Genomic DNA, 27,159 nt, shown 5'->3' with positions numbered 1-27,159 from the left:
ATCAAATAGCCTTTATCAAATAGCCTTTATCAAATAGCCTTTATCAAATTGGCCTGTTGGTCTAGTGGCATGATTCTCGCTTAGGGTGCGAGAGGTCCCGGGTTCGACTCCCGGACAGGCCCCATGTTTACTATATTGTCAAAAAAATTTTACAAGTCGTAACAGTATCCATTTTTATGGCTTTTTTTTATCGCTGCTTATTGCATTTAAAGAACTGAGCGAACGAGCGAAAGAAGGAAAGCGAAGAAAGTAAGCGAAAAAGATACTTTATTCGCACGCGAAAGCTAGCGCTTGCGTTGAACTATGAAACTCTCCCTTTAATTTGTTTCATTACCATATACAAAGCCTTCTTTGAACGTTTTTTTAATAAATATCTGCTGCCATGAAAATGTCTTTTTTAAATCAGGAAGGAAACATTTCCCGCGCAAAGAAAGCAAAATGAGAAACACAAATTTGGCTTGCTTTAGTTTGGGTGCAGTCCTTATCAAAACAGAAAAGGGAGTTTTTAAACTGCTTTTAAAGAAAGCACTATAAAAATGATAATAGAGATGTCGTTGGTTGTCCTATTACTGAAGTAAAAAGCTGCGCTTGGTTAGGCCCGGTTTTCACTAGCAACACAAGCACAAGCGCAAGTACGAACGCAAGCATCAGGGATGACCCAAGTAAAAACGAAATTCAACGCAAACACAAGCACGAGGAAAATCATTTGAACTTTCCGCCATTTTGAAAAACTGTTTAGGCGTGAGGTGATCTGGATCCAGTGTTTTCATTGGGCAAACATAACCACGTGTAGTTAATATCCTTGGCTTGTGCTTTCCCTTGTGCATATGCCTGCGTTAAGGCCGTTTTGATGGTGAAATAAGAATTATTGTGTTTCCACTTGTGCTTGCGCTTGTACTTGCGTCACTAACGAAAACCAGCCTTTATTGCACGTGTGACTCTCTTGTCACCCTGTTTCCAGAGCAGGAATTAAAGGATTGAAAATTAACGGAAGGCATCGATAGATTTGCTAAGAATCTGGAATGACTGAATAAATAATCATTAATTATTAAACACGATGGAATTTAAGCCATAATGTTGTGGGTTTATGTCCATGTCGCGATAAGAAAACCCATCTAAAAATTATCCAAAAAAATCCACTTTGGGGAACGAGATGACGACGGGTGCATTTACCAATAATTCTTAGCGTCAAAATCCCTAAGAAACGCTCATGAAAAACGCGCAGAAAACTTCATAAAGCTTTAAACCTAGCGTACACAATTAATGTAATACAGCGACAATATTGCAAAGATATGATTTTACGCCTACTTTGATAATCCATTTACGCAATGCATTGTGGTAAAATGTACAGCCGCCATTTTTTCCCACTGTGGATTTTGGCCCGCTGTTACAGACGCCATGACAACTTGTGTCGAAGAAGCCGTACTTAGGTTCCGCCACTAGTGAGTCAGCTCATCTTAAAGGTTTAAGAAAATAATAATCGCATTCAATAAATTTATTGTAATGAAAATCTGCTTAACATTGAGAATATTGTGCATTCACGGTTTCCTACGGAAATTTCAATGCACGTTTTAAGCTATAACAATGAAAAACAAATATCCAATGACAAAATTGAGAATCCGAATAACAGTCAGTACTGATGATGAGTAATACAGTAATTTTGTGCAGGAAGTTATGGGACACTACCTGCTTTTTATGAGCAGATAAATGAGAAAAAAAGAACTGCAAACAGAAAAGACAAAAAAAACAAAAACAAAAAAATGTTAACATGGGTAGCAAAAATCGTGAACTTGGAGAATCCGGGTGTCGATCCCGGTACTTCCCGCATGCGAAGCGGGCGCTCTACCATTTGAGCTAATCCCCCATTGTATAGATGCCTTAGCTATTACGAGGCTATTTTGAAAAATAGGTTACCAGTTTTCGTCAGGTGTTACCGAAAATGAAAAAAGGAGATTTAAATACACCACATTAACTAATTTTGAACAATAAAAAAAGACTTACTGCTGTTTGTAAAATTTTGAAGAAAATAACTTGCCAAATAATATTAAAAAATCAGTGTTGATCTGAACTTTGTCCTTTGAAGCAAAATAATATTATATGGAAAATCCGGGCATCGATCCCGGTACCTCCCGCATGCAAAGCGAGCGCTCTACCATTCGAGCTAATCCCCCGGTTGTTATATGAAAAACAGAGTTTTAGATAAAACAAATTACTAGTTTTGGAAGAATATTTGGACATTTTGAGAATATTTGGTACAAGCTATTGTCATAATATTACAACAGAAAAATAATTGCTTAATAATTTAAATGATACAGCAAAGTCTGCTATTATATTATTTTGACATCCCTCGATTATGATTAATTTACTTTTCAAGCTTACTATTACTTGAGTGTCATTACTCTTAAAATACAAGGTGCCATAAAACAGTTCATAAAGAAATCGAGACATGCAATCATAAAAATGCAACTGCAGAAGTCAAACAAATAAACGAAAAAGAATGTTTCCGGCCGGGCTCGAACCGGCGACCTTCCGCGTGTGAGGCGGACGTGATAGCCACTACACTACGGAAACCGCGGTGAACCTCTAGTGATCTTAAAACGAAGTATTTCTAAACCACGTTAACGTGGCACTATGATCAAATTTTACTCCTTGAATTTTTGAGTGAATCACATGGAATTCCACGAAATATTAAAAACGCCGTTTGCCGCTTGCAAATATCTACATTAGTTTCGGAGATATTTAAGTTTGAACTAGACGCATGACTACGTGATCTCGGGCTTTTTTCCAACATCTTGCTATGTAAAAGTCGAACGCTACAGAAGTCGTCTTTAAGCAACGTGAAAATCTCAAAGTTATTTGACACCAGATTTGTTGGCCCTGTATCAGGTGACGTCAGAAAATGTAAAGATAATGTTTGTCAAATATTAAATTGCCAGCAGCATCTCTTTATCACGTTGTATAGTTGATATGTAAATAATTTTTTTCTTAAAAAAGACAAAAAAGACCTTACCAGAAGGAAAAGCATGAGCGCGGAATTGTTGGTGTAGAAGGCAGTGCGCGGAAGCAAGGAAATCTTCATATTATTGACATTAATGGTTTTATTAAAACAAGTTTTCTAAATAATTTGAATATGGCTCTTACAAAGACTTTAATTAATTCAATCTGTAATTATTGTCCAGACCCTATATAATACGGTCTTAAGATAAGGGATATGTTTAACGATATGAATATTGTTCAAATTCTATTGGATCTAATGTGACAAACGGTAGCAAATCTCAACAACAAATATCTTCCGTACTCTACAGTATCATGCGCTTATAAGCTATTTTATACATTATAATGTAATCTTCATGTCTTCAATAAACAGCAATTGTTCAGTGATAGAGTCCTCATCCATTGTTAGGATTTCGGCATTGAGGATTTTTGCTAGTGATTCATCGCCGAACTTGATGGTAAGTTCCTCATCATTACTAAGTTTGACTTGAGACCATATTTACATTTATCTGCTCTCATGCTCCCACACTTTTGGCAGTTGACCACCCGAGAAGAGCAATCTTGAACCTTACGGTCGCATTTTAGGCACTTCCGAAATTTTTCGCTGCTCTGGACTCGTAGAACTTCCTTTATGTTACCGTTACAAGGTCGGGTTCATTTTCGTCCAGCTTGCTTGATACTAGAGAGATGTCTCAAAGAGTTTCGTCCGTGGTCTCAGTCACAGTTGTTTTAACTATAGTGCTGAGTTTTTTGGTACGTGACCAAACACGCACTTGGACTGGTGCTACAATGTAGATGGATCCAAGTTTGAATGTTGCGATATTGTTCTCCCATATATCTAATGGCATGGTTGTGGTGTTGTCTGCAATCAGTGTTTGGCAGAGTCTCAGTTTCTTTGATCCGACGATTGTGGTATCTTTTATTTGTGTAATCTTTCCTTTGATGGTAACAGTGTCCCATTGATTATGTTTGTTAAGTACGTCGATAATCGGGACTGGTGTTGTGCCCTCATGCTGCGCCAAGTCTGCGTATTGGAAGTCGTATTTACTCGGCTTTGGAGTGGTGACTAAGGTGATGTCATTTATGACAATTTTTTTGCCGTCCGCGGTGTACGTAATGTTCTGAAATTTCACTGGTGTCCTGGTTTCCAAACTCTCTTCCAAGAACTTACTCTTTTGAGTTGAATACAGGAGGGCTTCACGATGTTGAGTACTCGATGTTTGCAGCGTCAGCGAATGGTACTCGATCGTGCGGGATTTATTCTTCTTGATCGGCGATAATTCGTGAACATATCCGATCACGGACTCTGATTTTCTCTTTGAAGGCGATTTTCTAGGGCTGTATGCCATTTTGTTGATGACTGTGACACAGAAATAGAGCTTCGGATAATATTCGCAGTCACCAGCGAGACCTTAACACCATCCGCCATTACTCGCCCATATGCTTCAGTAGCGTACACTACGCATGCGCACTATACAGATTCTACGCATACGCCGTAACCTCGACGGCGATTTGTGACTGAACGCAAAAAAAAAAAAAAAAAAAAAAACCAAGCCGAATTTATTCCTCGGGCGTTTCCTTCGGAAAGCCCGAGTAAAAATGTGTAAAATATGCAAATGAAAGACAGCTCAATATTATATGGAATATATAAACAGAGCTGTCTTGGTCAATTTGCAGCGGAAACCAGAGCAACTAACTGTTTTCCATTCCCCTCCAACCTGATTCAAATATTTTAGGGATTTTCAGCTCGAAAACCATTAAACAAGGCCACAAACACCACCTAACATATTTAAATGCTTGCTGGATCATGCAGATGAGGCACCACTGGCAAATATCAAAATGGAACGCCAAAGGTGGCCAGAAAAGCTTTTAATATCAAGAAGGTTTGGACCCCAGCATGTTCCCATGGTAACATAACTGTTTAGGTCATATTGTGGAGCACATCTAGTAGAATCTTGCCGCAAAGAATGAAAGATTTCTGATACAAATTGGCTGAGATATCTTTTTCATGAAATTTGATCAAAATTTGGTCGAGTTTATGACGTCATCACTTGACCAATTTGCATATTTTAAAATCTTGAATATCTCTGGAACGAAAGGAGATCTTTGAAATAGTAAACAAGGTTTTTCTTCTCGTACAGTCTACTTTTTTGTGTTTTAAAATGGCTTAGATAGGAAAGATGCGAATTTCATGATATATAGAAGCACATTAAATGTACCGTCATGTAATTTTTCAGTCGACCCCTGCGTGGACCATAAAAATAAAACTATTATTGGATAACAACACCTTACAAAAATTATCTGTTAAACAATAGGTGGAGCTTCGATGAGCAAAAGTAATGAAAAAGTATTGAGAATTAAAAAGTTCGACCCCTCTAAGGCACCGATGGGATTTGAACCCATGACCTCCTGTTTACAAGACAGGCGCTCTAACCAACTGAGCTACGGTGCCCTACATGAGAGGGAGAGAGACTTCATGGATTCGAGAAAGAAATATCTGGTAGCCACGAAAGAGAATTGTGTTCTCTTTATAATAGAATTATTGTTAAAATTAAGACGTGTGTTTTGTTTTGTTTTGTTTTTTTGTTGTTTTTTTTTTTCATTATTTGGGGGTAATGATTGTGTTTCTATGTCTGTTTCATTGCTTGGCTTTTTTTTGCATTCTGATCAGATAAGGGATAAAATTGGTTTCATTTTTTTTCAGACATTTGACCAACTGATCGCAATCGTTCGCTTCTTGATATTAATGATTTTGTGACGTGTGTCAATCAAGACGGGCATGTTCTTTCTTTTTTTTTTCTTTTGTCATCTTGTAGCTTGTACCGAGAAAGCAACAAATTTATTTGCGCTTTTGAAATATGTAATTTCTGACGATCGAGGGACGAATTAGTCAGATATTACTATTCTGACAGCATGATGGAGAGGCTCGCAGGTTGTCCTGGAATGTTTAAGGACGTTTTAGCCTTTTAGCGGGAGATTTACGTCATTCTTGATCGGTCAGTCTTCGTGTTCGTCCAAAATTTTATTAAGCTTTGTTTTAACAGCGTCTTGTAAAATGTTCCAGCTTATTGATTTGTACCCTTTCCTCAGGGTTCTGAGGAATACGTTTCCACACATTTTTTGACCATGGTAGGTGGATTGACAGTGTTTGGAAATCGCGCTCTTACGCTAGCGTTTTGAAAGAAAACTATCAATCTATACATTTTCTGAAAGCTTAACAGTTATAGAATACAATCATATCTTTGAAATTTTCTAAAAAGTTATTGTCGCAGTGATATTATAAGAAATAGCCAGAAACACTGCTTCGCTTAAACTTGTTTGCTTCCGCGCGTGAATTATCAATGCGGCGCGATTTAAATCGGAAATGTTTTCTCACACAACACCCTCAAAAATCGTGTCTGCGATTTTCCGGATGTGGTTTGGGTTTTTTTCTACACCCTCCTAAACTTTGATATTTTTAATGCGGACTTTTGCTTCTACAAAAGAGGCCATAACTTTGAAACGGAAGCGAAATGAAACAGAGCCCGGCACGGTTTTTCGAAGGAGGTATCCTAGAACATACCTGCCGATTTTCAGCCAATTCCATCGGAAGACGCACGCAAACGAACTAAAAATGTTCATCCTTATATGCAGTTTTATTTTATCGAGAAAAACACGAAAAACCTTTTATGAGATTTGTATGAATAGGTGTTAAAAATCCCCTTCGCACTGACAGATGTCGGCATTGGTCAGTTTACCACAACAATGGGTTATGACAACTTGAAATAAACAGACGACTAATATTCTGTAGTGTTTTATTGTTTTTTTCCTCCCCACCCCCTCCCCCCTCCGTTCCTCTTTTTGCTCTCACCCCATGCGTTCGCGCGACTTCCCCTTGGCTCTCGCTTTCTCCCGTTTAGAGGAAACGGAAAAGACTACTACGCAGGCTAATTTGAGGCTTTCTTTACCAACTCCACTATTGTCCCGTTCGTTGTAGAATTCCCTGAATTGTTTAAAGACATTCTCTTTTCCAGATTCGTTACTTGGTAGCGATTGAAGATCTGCTAAACGTTGAAGTTTGTGCCAAAGCAAATGGCTTGTAACAAATTAAAGTAAGCCTTCCTGAAAGATGTCATCAAAGCAATCAACCTTTAATGCAAAGGGGTAATCAATTTTGTTGTCTATAAATGGCAGCAAACGCAATTTAAAAAAATGATTGAATCGTTCTTCGGAAAATGAAATTGATTAAGAATGAAATCTTGGGAAACTTTTTAATCCAGCTCGGTAGTTGGTACGGCGATGGCAGTTTTTATATTAATTTTGCTTTCTCCAGGGAGGAGAAATTAATTGAAAATGCGCAGATCGTAATCACTTAGTATTTATTTCATAGCACGAAAGATTAAAACAAACAGAGCATTTAATCCACGTGCGAGAATCAGTTTTGTGTTCAGACTGCCATCTACTGCTTCATATATGAAGGGTAAATGTAATTACCGACTGATGTTATAGATCGCCATCGATTCGAAAATAGCCTAAGGTTCAGCCTACTATTATATGCTGTTCTTAGCAAATTTATACCGAGTTTTAGGTCTTTCAGGTTCAGTTCCTATTTGATGATGATGGACAGAAAGTAAAGCTATTTTATTATTTTATTCATGCAGACGCTTTAATTCACTGATGTTATGTTCCGCTAGAATCACGATTTTAATTTTTTGCTAAGCAAAAGCCAAACACCACACAGGTCCGACTGAGGTTCTCCCAAAGGTGATAGTTTTTAATTCCAAACATACACCCGCATTTACATAAGAAAGAGTTGTTGAATCTGGGAAAATAATGATTTTGAAGAAAAAAAAATCTGGAGAATCCGGGTAACGATCCCGGTACTCCCGCATGCTAAGCGGACGCTCTACCATTTGAGCTAATTCCCCGCAAGTCGTAACAGCATCGATTTTATCACTGGCTTATTACATGTAAAGAACTGAACGAACGTGCGAAAGAAGAAAAGCGAAGAAAGTAAGCGAAAAAGAAACTTCATTCTCACGCGAAAGCTAGGGCTTGCGTTGAACTGTGAAACTCTCCCTTCAATTTGTTTACCATATACAAAGCCTTCTTTGAACATGTTTTAATAAATATCGGCTGCCCTGGAAATGTCTTTTTTAAATGAACAACGAAACATTTCCCGCGCAAAGAAAGCAAAAAGAGAAACACAAATTTAGCTGGCTTTTGTTTGCGTGCAGTCCTTATCAAAACAGAAAAGGGAGTTTTTAAACTGCTTTAAAAAAAAAGTGGTATAAACATGCTGATAGAGTTGTACTTGGTTGTCCTATTAGTGAAGCAAAAAGCTGCGCATGATGACAGCACGCGTGACTCTCTTCACACCCTGTTTCCAGAGCAGAAATTAGAAGATTGAAAATTAACTAAAGGCAACGACAGCTTTGCTAAGAATCCGGCTGGAATGAATGAATAAATAATCATTACTTATTAAACACGATGAAATTTCAGCTAGAAGCTTGTGGGTTCATATCGATGTCGCGATAAGAAACCCATCTAAAAATTATCCCGAAAAATCCACTGTGGGCAACAAGATGGCGACTGGTGCATTTACCAATAGTTTTTAGCGTCAAAATCCTTAAGAAACGCTCATGGAAAACGCGCAGAAAACTTCCTAAAGGTTCAAACCTATTGTACACAATTAATGTAATACAGCGACAAATGTTGCAAAGATACGATTTGATGTCTACTTTGATAATCCAGGTACGCCATGCATTGTCGTAAGATGTACAGCCGCCATTTTTTCCACTATGGATTTTGGCGCGCTGTTACTGACGCCATGACACTTTGTGCCGAAGAAGCCATACTTGGGTTCCGCAACCAGTGAGCCAGCTCTTGTTAAAGATTTAAGAAAATAATGATCGCATTCAATAAATTTATTTTCACTGGAAATCTGCTTAACATTGAGAATATGGTGCATTCATGGTTTCCTACAGAAAATTTCAATGCACGTTTTAAGCTATAACAATGAAAAACAAATATCCAATGACAAAATTGAGAATCCGAATAACAGTCAATACTGATGATGAGTAATAACGTAATTTTGTGCGGGAAATTATGGCACACTTCCTGCTTTTTATGAGCAGATAAAGGAGGAAAAAAGAACTGCAAACAGAAAAGACAAAAAGACAAAAAAAAATGTTAACATGGGTAGCAAAAATCCTTATTTTGGAGAATCCGGGTATCGATCCCAGTACTTCCCGCATGCGAAGTGGACGCTCTACCATATGAGCTAATCCCCTATTGTATAGATGCCTTAGCTATGACGAGGCTATTTTGAAAAATAGGTTACCACTTTTCGTCAGGGGTTACCGAAAATGAAAAAGGAAATTTAAATACACCACATTAACTAATTTAGAACAATGAAAAAGACTTACTGCTATTTGTAAAATTTTGAAGAAAATAACTTGCCAAATAATAGTAAAAAATCAGTGTTGATCTGAACTTTGTCTTTTGAAGTAAAATAATATTATATGGAGAATCCGGGCATCGATCCCGGTACCTCCCTCATGCAAAGCGGGCGCTCTACCATTATCGCTAATCCCCTGGTTGTTACACGAAATCAGAGTCTTGGATAAAACAAATTACTAGTTTTGGAAGAATATTTGGACGTCTTTGAGAATATTTGGTACAAGCTGTTGTCATAACATTACAACAGAAAAATAACTGCTAAATAATTTAACTGATGCAGCGAAGTCTGCTATTATATTTTGACATCCTTCAATTATGATTAATTTACTTGTCAAGATTACTATAACTTCAGTAACATTACTCTTAAAATACAAGGTGCCATAAAACAGTTCATAAAGAAATCGAGACATGCAATCGTAAAAAAGCAACTGCAGAAGTCAAATAAAGAAACGAAAAAGAATGCTTCCGGCCGGGCTCGAACCGGCGACCTTCCGCGTGTGAGGCGGACGTGATAGCCACTACACTACGGAAACCTCGGTGAACCACTAGTGATCTTAAAACGAAGTATTTCTAAACCACATTAACGTAGTACTATGATCAAATTTTACTCCTTGAATTTTTGGGTCAATCACATGGAAATCCACGAAATATTAAAAACGCCGTTTGCCGCTTGCAAATATCGGCATTAGTTCCGGAGTTATTTAAGTTTGAAAAATGTGTAAAATATGCAAATGAAAGACAGCTCAATATTATATCGAATATATAAATAGAGCTATCTTGGTCAATTTGCAGCGGAAACCATTGAACCATTGTTCCCAGGGCAACTAACTGTTTTCCATTTTCCTCCAGTCTGATTCAAATATTTTAGGGATTTTCAGCTCGAAAAACATTAAACAAGGCCACAAACACCACCTAACATATTTATATGTTTGCTGGATCATGCAGATGAGGCACAACTGGCAAATATCAAAATGGAACGCCAAAGGTGGCCAGAAAAGCTTTCAATATCGAGGAGGTCTGGACCCTAGCATGTTCCCATGGTAACATAACTGTTTAGCTTATATTGTGGAGCGCATCTAGTAGAATCTTGCCGCAAAGAATCAAAGATTTCTGATACAAATTGGCTGAGATATCTTTTTCATGAAATTTGATCAAAATTTGGTCGAGTTTATGACGTCATCACTTGGCAATTTGCATATTTTAAAATCTTGAATATCTCTGGAACGAAAGGAGATCTTTGAAATAGTAAACAGCGTTTTTCTTCTCGTACAGTCTACTTTTTTGTGCTTTAAAATGGCTTAAATAGGAAAGATGCGAATTTCATGATATATAGTAGCACTTTAAATGAACCGTCATGTAATTTTTCATTCGACCCCTGCGTGGACCTTAAAAATAAAACTATTATTGGATAACACAACCTTACAAAAATTCCCTGTTAAACAATATGTGGAGCTTCGATGAGGAAAAGTAATGAAAAAGTATTGAGAATTAAAAAGTTCGACCCCTCTAAGGCACCGATGGAATTTGAACCCATGACCTCCTGTTTACAAGACAGGCGCTCTAACCAACTGAGCTACGGTGCCCTACATGAGAGGGAGAGAGACTTCATGGATTCGAGAAAGAAACATCTGGTAGGCAGGAAAGAGAATTGTGTTCTCTTCATAATAGAATTATTGTTAAAATTAAGAAGTGTGTGTGTTTTTCTTTTGTTTGTGTAAAAACCCAATAAGTCTGTCGTCCATGAATAAGAGCGACCGCCGATGCGTGTTTTGTACAGTCAGTAAAACATGACAAATTGGACTTCCCCACTTTCGTGTGAAAACGTACATGGAACTCATATAATATCTCTAATTTTTAAAAACGTTTAAGGTTGATAAATGTTTCAGAACGTATTAAAAGCTTAGCTGAAAATATGTGAATACCGCAGAAATAATCAGCAAAGTTACGATGACGCTTTCTTTAATCAACTGGAATAACGATTTCGATTTTGTTGGTTGAGTTATCAAAACTCCTTGTCTATTTTATTTTCGCAGTGTAAAATTTCACTATGTTAAAGAAACACACATGATATTAGCAGCCTTTTGGCGTTGGTGAAAATTGTTGCAGCATCTCAGCACAAAACACAACGAAAGAAATTTTTGTCAAGATTTGTTGACAATTGAAAACACCGACCTCGGACTTGAAAGTGCATGCGCTGCACTATGCAAATGAGCTACTTGTACGCCTCAGACTTGCCTTTCAAAAACTTTTGCAAACTCGCCAAACAAACAGAAACAATATGATTAAGCATTGTTTGGGAAACTCACAAATTAACTCGATGCCAGAGTAAAGAGTTTTCTTACACAACGTTTCTTTACAGAACAAACGCAAAAGATTAGGCGTACAACTAGCGCGACCAGATATTATTCATTTACAGCGCGAAATTGAAGTAATGTTTTGGACCCTGCAAAACTCACCTTTTCCATTAGCTCAGAGCATAACACTAAATATAAGAGCCCTGGTTCTTATTCCCTGCCTTATTCCTTGTCATCGCTGTGAAAAATCTGCAAGAGAATCTCGCAACTCTCACCATTTGATCACTCAACGTGACAACATCCACGCGAGAGTCCCTGACATGTGCGTGGATCCGCGCGGATATATGACATCAGGACGGCGCAATTTGTTCTAAAAATAGAAAAATAGTCCCATATCATAGGTGCGCGCGGATCCCAAGACTTACGGTCTCCGTACCCGATTATGGCTCCTGCTACAACACAACACAGAACAGGTATTAAAACACTAGCTGAGTTAAGGGAGTGGCAGATTATAGGATTTGTCTAAAGAGTTTAGATGTTTATATGTCTGGCTTGTTGGTCTAGTGGCACGATTCTCGCTTTGGGTGCGAGAGGTCCCGGGTTCGACTCCAGGATAGGCCCAAATCAATTGTTTTTCTTTTCAAATAATAATTAAAATAATCATAACAGTAATTTTTTAGCAAACTAGTAATTTCCAAATTTTAGATATGGATGAGACATTCACTCGTTCTTTCCCTCTCTCCGTCGCTTCCTGTTAGACTTTTCGTGAATCCGCTGATCAATTTAAAGGGAATTTTAGTCACAGCCCAAGGGAGTCCAGAGCGGCTTTAATACGTGCATTTTCATCCTTAGAGAAAACATCAACGCAACGCTCGTACTGACATTATCCGCGGGAGAACTGGCTACTATATCTAAAAATAGTTTGAGAGGAATTACCTTGCTCTCCTGATACCGGCGAAATGTTTGAGCAACCTGCCAAAATACTCTACACCCTTAAAGATGTTCACATTAGGCTATACAATAATAGGGGTTAAGGTTATGGATTGTTTGGACTGATGCGATCATGAAATGGTCGATGTCATCATCTTTATATTTCGCCAAATCTTATTAGCAAAACGTAAAAAAGAAATTGATTAGTTATTCCATTTAAATTACCCTGGAACAAAACAAAATGAACGGAAAAGTTTAAAGCGATGGTTTTTGTCCTTGGGTCATTTGGAAGCTTTCATTTAACACAGAAATTGCATTCAACCGTCAACTTACAGCAGAGAGACTTTTGGTTTCTCCGGCTGAAACTCATACATTTCTGGCTACCAATCCACTAACAATCAGTGACATAAGCTTTGTTAAGATCATAGCTCGATAGCGTTATTTAAGGTATCGATCCTAACATGAAGTTGCTGAAGGATAAAAAATTAAATAAGCTCAGTTACGTCAACACCTTTCGTTTTTTTCTTTTTGTTTCGTTTTCGCTGACTCAAAATTTTGTAAGAGCTGGCTAGAGTTGGGTAGCAAGATTTAGTCTCATAGGAAAAACAATCATGTGTTTTCGGCCGGGCTCGAACCGGCGATATTCCGCGTGTAAAGTGGACGTGATGACCACTACACCACGGAAACCTGTTACGACTGAAAGCTGCCATACTCAGTGGTGTGCTAATCAGGAACTCGTAGTTTCTAGTTTTTTTGATCAGGAAGACAGAAAAAATAAGTCTGCGAAGTACAGCAAACAGTTGAACATTTGCCTACTTCTGACGATGCTCAATATTGAAGGTTTTCAAAAACGATGCTATCCTTGTTTTAGCGTTACCAGAGAATCTCAGTGCCAAAAAAATTAACCGTCAACTGTCAATTGAGCAAGCCAATATTAGCCGTCAAATGTCTCATATATCCTTAATCAAGAACTAAACGATTGACTATGGAAAATTTATGCTGTTTAGAAATGAACGTTAATACACCACAAAAAGATACACTTATGCTCAAGTCTTTCAACTTCTAGTTATGGGAGCGGGAGATTAATGCGTCCAGCGGTGAGGTGATGTAATTACGTTAATTAGACAAACAGTCGAAGATTAAAGAAGTCATAAGTAATGCACAAATTATAGGACTAATTGGATTACTCAGATACGGGCATATTTGTACCCTTTTATGAAAAATTACAGCCAAATTTGCTTCAACCGTCAAAAAACCAATAATGATAACGATCACGATAATAACGGTTTATTCACATCACATCCGCGCAGTGGCTGTTTGTTCAGGAATAGACATTCTTACATGCAATACAACTAAAAATTACGCTAACAGGATGGATGGATGGAATCCTGACGCTAACTATATAGAAAATAATTATCAACACAAAGAGAACCGTCCCCGGGTGGGCTTGAACCACCAACCTTTCGGTTAACAGCCCAACGCGCTAACCGATTGCGCCACGGAGACTTCCATCAAAACATTTTGAACAATTTTCATCAAATTTTGTGGAAGAAATTTTAACTTGCGTAAGGTTTCTGTTACATTATTGTATCTTGCTCGAAAGACCTGAAAAGCGAAAAACCGGGGCAGTTGGGTAGTAACTGTCTTGGCCAATGAGACAACACAAAACAGGTGTTATAGAGCCAGTTCGACAGAGAGAAGTAGATTAAGAGTCCCTGTCCATAAAAATGGAAAATAACTCGGCAAGGGTCGAAAATTCGATTTCGCTCATATTTTCATGGTAGATAGGCTAGGGCATGACAAAAACTACTGGATAGTTTTTTTTGGCAAAACATCCTTTCATTTCAAAGAAATATGCAAATTGCCAAATTCCGTTAAAATCGTCATTTGACGCACCATTTTATTAAACAAGTTTGAGAGCCTCGCATGCAAAGCCGCATCAATCTTCCGTCTTTAAAACACTCGAATATTTTTGTGCAATGTTTCAATGTGTACTGGGTTGGTTTTAGGGAATGTTGCGTTGTCTTTTTGGGTGCAAAATAATTAAATTTCGAAGACATGTATTTCATTCACTTAAAAGTACTTCGTGTATATAATTAATTTTCACCATGTGCGAAACCTTCAAATGGATTAAGCTTCTGGTGGTTGAATCGCAGAAGGATGGTCTACAGATTCCTGTAAAAATTTCTTTGGGCAAATGATTGTGAGCCACGCGAGAGCTTTTCGAAGTACGTCAAAAATGCAAATATTTGACCATTCCCTCATCAAATTTCAATTTACGGGTTAGACGTATATTTTAGCATGCGCCACATGACTTGACCAATGTTAAGTTGAAATAGACACAGAGCTGATAATTTCGAAATGCTCTTACCTCATTTGCTGTAAAAGGCAGGTCAAAAGCCGATTTGACGTGTTTCTCTCACCATTCGTCGCACATAAAGCAGAAGTTTGCTTTTGTTTACACAACGTCCGATGTACATCGCCAACTGTCAACTTATTTAATGGTCGAATACCATGAATCTGTGACCCTCTTTCGACACATATGATCACCACTGCATCTAAGTCAAAAACGGCTAAGTCATTTGTAGATAGTTGCTTGCTTTGCACTGCACCAAAATATTACGTTTTGATCGTCATGGTTTGATGGCTTGAATCCTTGCTTGCAGCGGTTCCTTGTTCGTCACGCAATGCTGTCATCCCATTTGAGGGGGTAGGGGTAGGACAATTTCTATCCCAACACATAAGGCTCCGTAAGGCTGGGAACCACTGGGAGCACACAATCGTGTTGAGTAGGAAGAGATTAAATTAAGAAATGAGAAGAATGAATAGTTTACCATTACCACTGTTGTTATCTTTCACTCGACCACCGCTACCTACATGCCCTGCGTAATACTGTAACGCTAAACTCATACCTAGGTCTTTTCGCGCTGTGCAATTATTTTTAGTTTACATGTAATACAGTGGGCTACCCCCGGGGAAATGGGTGGTGACCGCTTAATGGGGCTAGCCGCTTAAATAGAGGTTGGTGTACCTTGAATATTTAATTTTTCACTATCGGGTTATAAATTTCTCGGTGAACATGGAGTCAATTCAAGACAATCATGATCGACGTGTATTTGAATTATCACTCGTCATGCACCTTCAATTTCAGACTCTTATCTGCCATCACCCTTTCCAAAACAAAGTTTTTAAATTTTGGGTGGCCGCTTAATAGGGGTAAAGACAATAATGAAACCCTTATCGGAACGACCAAATGGTGGCCGCGGGGGTAACCGGTCAATAGGTGTTTTATTTGCAATATTTTACTGACAATAATTTTGGACTGTATTGACAACAGTCCTCTATTTCCTGTTACAAACATACCAATGCCTCGCCACAAGGCAAACAAAATACGCCAAATAAAATGGCCTGGCCAGGGCTATTTACTCACGTAATTACTAATTAAATTTAGTCTGTTTTTCTCACGAATTAGACACGTTGTGATTTTCTATTTTTATTTCAGCTAGTTCTTGCTTCATTGATCTATAATTTGGTTCATAGCGATTTTTTTAAAATTCTAGTGAGTACAGGCACTAGCTTTATCAGCTGTTGTCTGAAACATCAAAACTTACAACAAACGTGATTTGGACCTAGGCCACGTACATTATAGAATACGATTATATAAATATACACATGTTATTATACATATGAATAAACAGATGAACAATTATTAAATTGTTTCATTTATCCTGAGAGTGCTCTATACAATGATAGATCAAAATGTGCAGCATATGCCGTGACAGCATTGCGTGACGAATAAATAACGGCTGTAAGATTGCGGCTGCGCCGACACGCTTATCAGCAATGGTCAGCAATCGATCAAACGTATTATTTTGGCGCAGTCCAAAGCAAGCAACTATCTACAAATGACTCAACCGTTTTTGACTTAGATGCAGTGATGTTCATATGCGCAGAAAGATGGTCACAGATTCATGATATTCGACCTATAACAGGTTGACAGTTGGCAATGTACATCGGACGTTAACCTTGTGTAGACAAAAGCAAACTTCTGCTTTATGTGCGACGAATGGTGAGAGATCGACTAGAAACACGTCAAATCGGCTTTGGACCTGCCTTTTGCAACAAATAAGGTTAGAACATTTCGAAATTATCAGCTCTGTGTCTATTTCAACTTATTATAGGTCAAGTCATGTGGCGCATGCTAAAATGTACGTCTAACCGTAAATTGAAATTTGACGACGGATGGTCAAATATGTGCATTTTTGACGTACTTCGAAAAGTTCTCGCTCACAATCATTTGCCCAAAGAATTTTTTACAGGAATCTGTAGATCATCCTTCTGCGATTCAACCACCAGAAGCTTAATCCATTTGAAGGTTTCGCACATGGTGAAAATTAATTCTATACACAAAGTACTTTTAAGTGAATGAGATACATGTCTTCGAAATTTAATTATTTTGCACCCAAAAAGACAACGCAACATTCCCTAAAGCCAACCCAGTACACATTTAAACACTGCATAAAAATATTTGAGTGTTTTAAAGACGGAAGAATGATGCGGCTTTGCATGCGAGGCTCTCAAACTTGCTTAATAAAATGGTGCGTCAAATAACGATTTTAACGGAATTTGGCAATTTGCATATTTCTTTGAAATAAAAGGATGTTTTGCCAAGAAAACTATCCGGTAGTTTTTGTCATGCTCTAGCCTATCTACCATAAGAATATGAGCGAAATCGAATTTTCGACCCTTGCCGCGAAATTAAGAATTTGTCTGATTTTTACAGGCAGGCACTCTTAAGACCTTTGTTAAATGACGTTCAACCATGTTTGGCCTGTTGGTCTAGTGGCATGATTCTCGCTTTGGGTGCGTTGCGAGAGGTGCCGGTTCGACTCCCGGAGAGGCCCTTTGTAACACTCTTTTGTCAATGATCATGAAGACAACATAATAACGAGGCGGGCAATATTACGATGGTTTTTGTGACGTCACAACGGCCATATGAAACAACGGAACACCTGCCTCCTTTTTTTGCAGACAATTCCAACTGACTACCATAAAACCCTAGATTCAAATATCACTTAACCAACTGCTTCTGTTGGCCGGGAAACATTTCCAACGACTTCTAGGAAAATATTAATCTAAAGTAATTTTGATCTAGTCCTCTTGTTTTAAACCGATGAGGGGGAATAAACTAATCAAAACAAATACAGGAAAAGAGAAATCAGAGTATAGTCAGTTATAAATCTTAAAATAGTATTTTCCATGTGGTTTACTTAAAAGGAAAAGTTGGTCCGTGTGAGGGTCGAACTCACGACCTTGGCGTTATCAGCACCACGCTCTACCGACTGAGCTAACGGACCAAACACATTATTCTTGTGCCGTTTTTTATTAAATACTACTGCCTTTGTACAGGAACGTTGTCAAAAGTTTGGCCTAATGAAGAACAGCACCCGCTTATTGGCTTTGTTTAAACTGATTTGGTTTTATTCTTTAAGATGTATGTATATATTGTTAACGTACTTTCTCAAATGATGAGGACATTTTTGTTGAAATATAGTTATCCCGAAATTATCTATTAGAAGTTGTTTGCCATTTATTTTATAATCATGTCATAGTTTTTTTATTTTTAACTTAGGATAGAGGGCCACTGGTTCGTCAGTTTTTTTCACTGTTATGTGTTACCCTCTGTAAATAAAGTTATTACTTACTTACTTACTTACTAATATCAGCGGGTCCATTTTGGTCCATTTTGGTGATTTAACATAAACAATAGCCCTTTTGTTAAACCTAAACAATAGCCCTTTTCTTATTAGAAGCGCCGAGTTCTTTTTCGGAAGCTTAGCGAGAAAACCTGCGATCATCGGAAAAATTGTCGGCATGAGGAATTAGCTACCTTGAGGGTGTGAGGAGTGTAATTTTTGTTATCACAAGATCAATTTCCATCGGGGGAGCCCAAAGGGACACTTGACCGGCTGTATGAGTATCGGCCAGACTCTCACCAATAAAGTAAGAGCTTTAGGCCTATTCCAAACGTCGTGTTACTGCCGTGCCGAACGAAATTCAAGAACTTAATTTAACTTAAGCACGGCAGTTGCACGACGTATATTTTTGTAATCGGCTATAAAGGCATGACCCGCCTAGATTAGCCTTTCAGTGCTACTTGCGGGCATGCGACTTGGCTTCAAACGGCGTGCTCTTGTAGGGCCGAACTGAATTCATAGCCTGTTATCAGCTGCCGTTGCTTTCTATCATTTAAAATGGTCTTCAGCAAGGCAAACTTCTTCCCATCTTCGGCGACTGAATTAAATTCGACGTTTGAAACCACTGGCGTTATTTTGTCATACCACTACTGGGTCAAATTTATTTGAGTTCGTCACTGCAGTAGCACGACGTTTGGAATAAGCATTAGCTTACAAGTTTGATTAGCAACGTTCGCTTTTATATCGATTTAATTTGGCAAAAGATAAACTGATTTATTCACTTGTGTTAGCATGACAAAGTATTATTAAACTTAAACTTAAACTTAAACGGAGGGGACAAGAAGAGAAGTTGAGGGGGAGTGATTTATGTAATACATTTCTGTGTTAATAAATTTGGCCTTCATAAATTTTTTTGACTTATTTTATCGTTGTGATAATATCAGGCAAGACAAAAAGCGATCATTGTGCACGACAGTTCGTTTCTTTGTTTGTCGCGTCCGAAGCAGGCAGCGTAAGTCAAAAGAAAAGAAACAAGTGCGATTTCTAAAAGCCGATTAACGAATTAAGATGCGTTGTTTTTACCTAATTTAAAAGTGAAAAAAAACAAACAAACAAACAAAAACAAAAATCAAAAAACAAAAAAAACAAACAGCGGCCTCCGAAAGAGCAAAAGTTTACGCAACTCAGTTATCATAAGTGCAAGCAAAATATTGCCAACTGATCGTAGACTTTCTTCGGATTTTTTTTCATTGCCTGTGGAAAGCGGAGATGATCGTTCACAACAAGTTCAACATTAAGCTTATTTCGCACACTTCTGTAACACGCATCCAGTTTTTGTGCTTCCTATTTTTCAAGTTCCTATGCCTTTCTGTTTGCCTTAAAAAAAGCGTGAACTGTGCTAAGTTTCGAGTTGTTTTTCGCTCGGTAGTTTTCATTGCGTGAAATGAGTAATTTCGTGGAATTTACGTGGTCGTGAAATTCCTCGACACTCGACGAGTCCGAGATCAGAACGTGATGTGTCAAGAAACGTGACGTGTCCGAGAGTGCCATGTTCCTGATACGTATGTTGCGGCGTGTCAGGAAAAATCATGGCCTGGGTACGTTATGTGCGGCGTATCAAGGGAAGCCAGGACTCTGATACTTAACGGCATGCGGTTTTAGTTTAATCAGCCAAATTAATTAACGGAGCTTATTTCTCTTTACGCGGAAACTAAAATTTTCGGACGTGCGTTTCGTTTGTTCGTTTCAGAATGTTCAAATATATACAAACAAAAACAACAGCAACAATAACAGAATGCTAAATAGCATTTTTTTATCACGTCCGACTACTATTTTATATTCTAGTATTTAAAATCTACTTATCGCAGGGCTCTTTTAGAATACTACCCTGGCTACTGAATGTAAAACCCTTGTTTAAATAAAGTGCTAAAAAAACCACAGTGGAACATCCCTTCTCACCGACCTACGTGGTGGCGCAACTCACCAGTTTCGCAAAGCTTGAGAGCGGAATGCCCTAGGATCGGTTGCATGGGAGGACTTGAACCGGGACACCAAACCCACTTAACGCTGCCGCGTATTTGATGCAAACCATGGAACCCTCATAGGAGGCCTCTGGCCGATCGTAAGCTTGAAAAGATTGAATGTTGCAAAATCTATTTATTTAGACCGACTAGTGGTTTTCCATCATTGTGGTTACCGCTGTTAGTCTGAAACATCAGCACATGCGTAATTATGGAGGGTGTCTTCAACGAAATTTACCAACCAATATTTCTTCCAGTCGGGTTTTCAGTAAGATTTCTAAACACAAATCACGCTCTATAAACATTTTATCCGTCTTGGAATTGTTACGTGAATAACATTCGGAGGTCTGTGAGCGATTAAACTTTTTATTCTTTGCCGAAAGGGGCGAATCATTCGGACAAGTTCATTATACGTCGTAAGTTATAACGGTCTGCTGAGCATCAGATTGTTAATATTTAAATCAAGTTACCCGTGACGCGGTCAATTAAGTCAGATATAAAGAGCGGGGCCTTTGAAAAACGTCCTCGAGTGTTGTCCGTGATAAAGACTGGCTTAAAATGTCGATCTAGTCTAGCTCCGGCTTTGCAGTGCTTCCATAATCAAAGCAGGTGCTAACATGAAATCTTTTGGGCGAGAGAATAATGCAGCAAAGTGAAACAATCGGCAAATTTATCGCTTGTTGAGCATAACTGAAGTTTGGTCCAGTATGAATATAAACAGCTTAACGGGACAGTACACTTCTAGTTAATCTTAATTACCTGGCAGCTTTCTTCGAAGTTCCGCAAATATTTTAAGGCACTTCCTTCATCTTGCAGCTGTTGTACATTACGATCAGAAAATTTAAGAGGGATGAAAGGGAGGAACAATTATTTTTCCAGTTTGAAGCCATACTAAATTTCCAACAGAGAAACCAAACAACAATGGTGATATCATCGATAGCCGCAATGGTGACCCCTACCAGCCGCCCCAGGGTAACGACTTACACACAACAAATTGTACCCGTAATGCCTCCCCCGGGGAGAATTTGTCGTTACTTGGCTTTTTACAATCGTTCAAATCGTATCGCACGAGAAATTTTGAAAGTCCCTTGAGTATTTTTAAGCTGCTGCCGCCATTGTTAAAAAATGGCCATATTAGGTTAATTTTGGGCTGTATAACAAAGCCTTTTGTTAGCAAAATGGACCCGCTTTTCTTGAATATCAAGGAACTAGAATGAAAAGCAACATATTTCTTAAATTATCTGTTTTTCTAAAATGAAATTCTAAGTACATTTAGAAAAAAAAATAAAACTAATCACTAAGTCATGCCTCTAACATTGTTTTTCAATAGTTATAGTAACTTGTATATTGAACCCAATGCTTACGGTTTGGGGAATAAGCTCAAATGGTAGAGCGTCCGCTTAGCATGCAAGAGGTTCCGGGATCGATACCCGGATTCTCCAGCAGTCTTTACTTTACTAGCTAATATGCAGCTTTACTTCTTTTTGAAGGCAGATTTTTTTTCGGACCATTGTTGTACAAATAACGGTTTGTAAACTTTTTATTTGGCTACTTTTCTCTAGCTATCAAAGAAGATGAAAATACTCCTATTAAAGAATTTTCCGCTGTCGCTCTAAAACAACGTGGACTTCAATCGACCAGCGGTAAACGGGCAATACCCAGAGCACCTTTCGGTATATTTGTCGCGCGGTACTCTTTTACGCTTTGTAGCGCAACATTTCTCAAAACTGCTGTATAACACAGATAACACAAAGATTTAATTCGTTGAAGAATTACTCTTTCCTTTGCGACTTGCTTTATTGTAACCTTGCAGTTAAAGGCTTAATTTCATCTTTTAGAACTGACGCCCTCCTTTGGCACGGAATGGTAATGAAAGGTTAAATGGCCGCAAATGGGCCTTGCTGGCTCACACACTGCAGATCTAATCCCAGTCTCCGCTGTATTAAACAACTGAGAGTATTTTTCTTTTCCATGGATGGGATGCTAGTCCATCGTATTTATCCGCCCACACCCCCAGCCCCCTTTGCAGCGACCTACTCTTACAGCAATGAAAGAAGAAAGAAATATAAACAGGAGCCATAATCGGGGACGGAGACCGTAAGTCTTGGGATCCGCGCGCAACTATGATATAGGACAATTTTTCTATTTTTAGAAAAAATTGCGCCATCCTGACGTCACATATCCGCGCGGATCCACGCACATGTCGGGGGTTCTCGCGTGAATGTTGTCACGTTGCCTGATCAAATGGTGAGAGAGGCGAGATTCTCTTCCAGATTTTTCACAGCGATGGCAGGGAATAAGGCAGGGAATTAGATCCAGGGCTCTTATATGTAGCTTTATGCTCTAAACTAATGGAAAAAGTGAGTTTTTCAGAGTCGAAAACAAGACTTCAATTTCGCGCTGTGAATGAATAATAATATGTGCTCGCGCTAGTTGAACGCGTAAGCTTTTGCGTTTGTTCTGTAAAGAAAAGTTATGAAAGAAAACTCTTTACTCTGGTATCGAGTTCATTTGAGAGTTTCCCAAACAATGCTTAATCATAACCAAACTCTGTTTTTGATAGTTTCTTATTGCTTCTGTTTGTTTGGCGAGTTTCCAAAAGTTAAAGGAAAGTCTCAGGCGTACATAAGTAGCTCATTTGCATAGTGCAGCGCGTGCACCTTCAAATCCGAGTCGGTGTTTTCAATTGTCAACAAATCTTGACAAAGATTTCTTTCGTTGTCTTTTGCGCTGAGATGCTGCAACAATTTTCACCAACGCCAAAAGGCTACTAACATCATGTGTATTTCTTTAACATAGTGAAGTTTTACACTGCGAAAATAAAATAGACAAGGAGTTTTGATAACTCAACCAACAAAATCGAAGTCGTTATTCCAGTTGATTAAAGAAAGCGTCATCGTAACTTTGCTGATTATTTCTGCGGTATTCACATATTTTAAGCTAAGCTTTTAATACTTTCTGAAACATTTATCAACCTTAATCATATTTAAAAATTAGAGATATTATATGAGTTCGATGTACGTCTTCACACGAAAGTGGGGAAGTCCGATTTGTCATGTTTTACTGACTGTGCAAAACACGCATCGGCGGTCGCTCTTATTCATGGACAACAGACAATTTATTGGGTTTTTACACAAACAAAACTGAGCAGCATCTACAGAGATAAACTTTATTGTCACTTATTGGGCCTTGATAAAGCATCAAGCGTTGCTTACAAGTCAGGCGAAATTCAAACTTGCAATTATTATTATTATTTTTTTTTTTTGCTCTTCTCTTTACTCTCTTTTTTTTACTCTGGCGAAATCTTCGCAAGCGTGTGACCAGAGGAGGGAAACTTTCAAGTCCTAAAACGGTGCTATATCCAAATATATCCAACTGTTTTTTTGCTGTGTATTGGAAACGCTGTTAATCTTCGTTCAACATATGTGAAAGAGAGAGTGGAGTAATGTGGAGCTCTTCTAAAAGAAGCAGCAGAACACAACTTGGTCAGCGATATAAAGCGGGACAACTAAATTCGGCACTGTCTTACTTCACTCAAACTGGAGCAGCTTACGACGAAAATGCTGAAGCAAAATTCCAACAGACATGAACGCATTGATTTATGGGCCAAGAGTATCAAACATTTCGGGAATTTCGGACGCCATTTCCCCGCGCTATATCCGCAAAAATCCACGCAGCATGTACGCGCGTGTGCCGCACATGATCGCAGAATTTTTTCTAAAAATAGAAAAATTGTCCCATATCATAGGGACAGTCCCAATACTACAAATGGCGCGCGCTTACGGTCTCCTACCCCGATTATGGCTCCTGATATAAATTCATCAAACGAGACAAGTCGACCAAAGAAATGTCGTTGAACTAACGTGACAAATGTAATCCAGGGCGTTTATTTACATTAAAGTAATGTTTCAAAAGCGCTTTATACTCTGATAAAACATGGGTTTTTGACCAATCAGAGCGTGCGCAGGATCCTATCTATATTATAATGGTCATTTATTCGCAAATTACGTTCCATATAATTCTTGAAATTTTTCACTCGACTCTTGCGTAGATCTTCAAAGTAAATCCATCGGATAACACAACCAAAAAAATTCAAAGGGGTGCAATATGTGAAGCTTCGTTGAGCAATTTTCAAAAGTAATAAAAAATTAAAAAGTGCAACATCTGTAAGGCACCGATGGGATTTGAAGCCATGACCTCCTGTTTACTAGACAGGCGCTCTAACTAACTGAGCTACGGCGCCCTACATTGGATAACCTCGTGTATTATTGTTTATTTGTTTATTTTTGAAAAGAAAAAGAAAAAAAAATTTAAAAAAGCGTTGTTAATACATGTAGTACTAAGTTGGTCACATGTCCACTTTCACGCTTGGTAATTTCCAGCGGCACTAAGATAGCTCAATACTTCTTAGGGTGTTCAAGTACCTCAAAAGGTCCACAGCGGGAGCTTTCGTGGTTCCTTTTAGCGTATTGAGCTCAGAAAAATTATGACAGGAGATAATGTGTCGTTTTAGAATTGGTACCTCTTAGGGGTCCCTCGGGGACCACCCGGGCTTTGATTTGGCGTTTGAAAGGCGGGGTGCGAAAACTTCCAGAGCTCAAATTTTAAAAATAAAAAGATACCAGAAAGGGTTGAATCCTAGGGTTGGCATGGGAGATAGACGCGCCGGGTCATGGGCTCCTGATCTTGCTTTATTGACGGGACGCGGAAAATTAATCAGCGGAGTTGGACTGGTAACTACACGACAACACAGAACAATAGCCATAATAATAAATGTTTAGCAGGGCGCATACTTCATCAAAGGTGTTCTTCATTGGGGCCCTGCAACTGTTCTCAGATTAGTTTACACATTGTGCAACAACATTTACAAGAATCTCAACATGGAAAAACATAGTATTAATTCCAAGTTTGGAGTGAACTTTTCTCTGCCAAATATTGTTTAAGTGGGCCTACTAAGTAAATTTAGTCAACTGGTGAGGTCCCTTAAAGAACAAGTTCGCATTTAGCGACTATAGTTTCACGCGCCTTGCAGCCACAAGATGGCAGGATTCGATGTCCCGTGGAGAGAAATCTTGAATTTTATTTTTTAACTGCCGGCTTCCTACCTTTTTTTTTTTTAAACTTTCTATCTTTATTGCTAGCAAATATCATTTTTTTTTGTTTGTTTGTTTTCTTTAACTTCCTACCTTGATTTTCTGTTTATTTTTGGACAATGTGGAGATAATTGTAAATAAAATCTGTTTCTGGAAAGAAAAGTAGGGGTCAGCAAGCTCGTTAAATCCAAGCAAAGCTATAGCAGTGGCCATCTGCCTTATCATTGTTCATTTTAGTATTTAGCGTGCGCACTTGATGCCTGACGCGGCTTACTCTTCATCCTCCCCTGACACCGGCGAATTTTTTAAGCAACCTGCCAAAATATTCTTCACCCTTAAAGATGTTCTCATCATGCTATACAATAATAGGGGTTAATTATTCCATTTAAAATACCTTGCAACACAACAAAAAGAATAGAAAAGTTTAAAACGATGGGTTTGTCGTAGAAGAATACAAAAGTTGAAATTGACATTTAAGAGTGCCTGCCTGCAAAAATCAGACAAATTCTTAATTTCGCGGCAAGGGTCGAAAATTCGATTTCGCTCATATTCTTATGGTAGATAGGCTAGGGCATGACAAACACTACTGGACAGTTTTTTTTGGCAAAATATCCTTTTATTTCAAAGAAATATGCAAATTACCAAATTCCGTTAAAATCGTCATTTGACGCACCACTTTATTAAGCAAGTTTGAGAGCCTCGCATACAAAACCACATCATGCTTCCGTCTTTAAAACACTCAAATATTTTTGTGCAATGTTTAAATGTGTACTGGGTTGATTCTAGGGAAAGTTGCGTTGTCGTTTTGGGTGCAAAATAATTAAATTTCGAAGACATATATTTCATTCACTTAAAAGTACTTTGTGTATATAATTAATTTTCACCATGTGCGAAACCTTCAAATGGATCAAGCTTCTGGTGGTTGAATTGCAGAAGGATGGTCTATAGATTCCTGTAAAAATTTCTTTGGGCAAATGATTGTGAGCGACGCGAGAGCTTTTCAAAGTACGTCAAAAATGCACATATTTGACCATCCGTCGTCAAATTTCAATTTACGGGTTAGACATATATTTTAGCATGCGCCACATGACTTGACCTATGTTAAGTTGAAATAGACTCAGAGCTGATAATTTTGAAATGTTCTTACCTCATTTGCTGTAAAAGGCAGGTCCAAAGCCGATTTGACGTGTTTCTCTCACCATTCGTCGCACATAAAGCAGAAGTTTGCTTTTGTTTACATAACGTCCGACGTACATCGCCAACTGTCAACTTATTTAACGGTTGAATACCATGAATCTGTGACCCTCTTTCGACACATATGATCACCACTGCATCTAAGTCAAAAACGGCTAAGTAATTTGTAGATAGTTGCTTGCTTTGCACTACACCAAACTATTACGTTTGATCATCATCCTTGCTTGCAGCGGTTCCTTGTTCGTCACGCAATGCTGTCATCCCATTTTAGGGGGTAGGGGTAGGACAATTTCTATCCTAATACGCAAGGCTCCGTAAGGCTTGGAATCACTGGGAGCACACAATCGTGTTGAGTAGGAAGAGATTGAATTAAGAAAGGAAAAGAATGAATGGTTTACCATTGCCCCTGTTGTTATCTTTTACTCGACCACCGCTACCTACATGCCCTGCGTAATACTGTAACGCTAAACTCATACCTAGGTCTTTTCGCGCTATG

At 38.4% G+C, this 27,159-nt stretch overlaps 1 protein-coding gene and 9 non-coding genes across 10 annotated transcripts; 1 reads left to right on the top strand and 9 right to left on the bottom strand.

The window, feature by feature from the left end:
• Positions 1-50: 50 nt before the first annotated feature.
• Trnap-agg (transfer RNA proline (anticodon AGG)) lies at positions 51-122 on the top strand. Its single transcript has one exon. It is a non-coding gene; the product is annotated as a tRNA-Pro (tRNA).
• Positions 123-2,498: 2,376 nt separating this feature from the next.
• On the bottom strand, positions 2,499-2,571 carry Trnav-cac (transfer RNA valine (anticodon CAC)). Its single transcript has one exon. It is a non-coding gene; the product is annotated as a tRNA-Val (tRNA).
• A 509-nt stretch (positions 2,572-3,080) lies between these two features.
• Positions 3,081-4,615, bottom strand: LOC145497869 (uncharacterized). The gene has a single exon (XM_081477730.1). It carries the CDS (start codon positions 4,341-4,343, stop codon positions 3,687-3,689), a length of 657 nt encoding a protein of 218 aa, XP_081333856.1. The 5' UTR covers positions 4,344-4,615; the 3' UTR covers positions 3,081-3,686.
• Positions 4,616-5,372: 757 nt separating this feature from the next.
• Trnat-ugu (transfer RNA threonine (anticodon UGU)) lies at positions 5,373-5,446 on the bottom strand. The gene has a single exon. It is a non-coding gene; the product is annotated as a tRNA-Thr (tRNA).
• A 4,449-nt stretch (positions 5,447-9,895) lies between these two features.
• Positions 9,896-9,968, bottom strand: Trnav-cac (transfer RNA valine (anticodon CAC)). Its single transcript has one exon. It is a non-coding gene; the product is annotated as a tRNA-Val (tRNA).
• Positions 9,969-10,944: 976 nt separating this feature from the next.
• On the bottom strand, positions 10,945-11,018 carry Trnat-ugu (transfer RNA threonine (anticodon UGU)). The gene has a single exon. It is a non-coding gene; the product is annotated as a tRNA-Thr (tRNA).
• A 2,255-nt stretch (positions 11,019-13,273) lies between these two features.
• On the bottom strand, positions 13,274-13,346 carry Trnav-uac (transfer RNA valine (anticodon UAC)). Its single transcript has one exon. It is a non-coding gene; the product is annotated as a tRNA-Val (tRNA).
• A 745-nt stretch (positions 13,347-14,091) lies between these two features.
• On the bottom strand, positions 14,092-14,165 carry Trnan-guu (transfer RNA asparagine (anticodon GUU)). Its single transcript has one exon. It is a non-coding gene; the product is annotated as a tRNA-Asn (tRNA).
• A 3,778-nt stretch (positions 14,166-17,943) lies between these two features.
• Trnai-gau (transfer RNA isoleucine (anticodon GAU)) lies at positions 17,944-18,016 on the bottom strand. Its single transcript has one exon. It is a non-coding gene; the product is annotated as a tRNA-Ile (tRNA).
• A 6,529-nt stretch (positions 18,017-24,545) lies between these two features.
• Positions 24,546-24,619, bottom strand: Trnat-agu (transfer RNA threonine (anticodon AGU)). The gene has a single exon. It is a non-coding gene; the product is annotated as a tRNA-Thr (tRNA).
• Positions 24,620-27,159: the final 2,540 nt, after the last annotated feature.

Source organism: Orbicella franksi, chromosome 9, assembly GCF_964199315.1.
Source record: "Orbicella franksi chromosome 9, jaOrbFran1.1, whole genome shotgun sequence".
Classification (NCBI taxonomy): domain Eukaryota; kingdom Metazoa; phylum Cnidaria; class Anthozoa; order Scleractinia; family Merulinidae; genus Orbicella; species Orbicella franksi.
The sequence above is the reverse complement of the archived record's forward strand: the minus strand, read 5'-3'. Positions and strand labels throughout refer to the sequence as shown.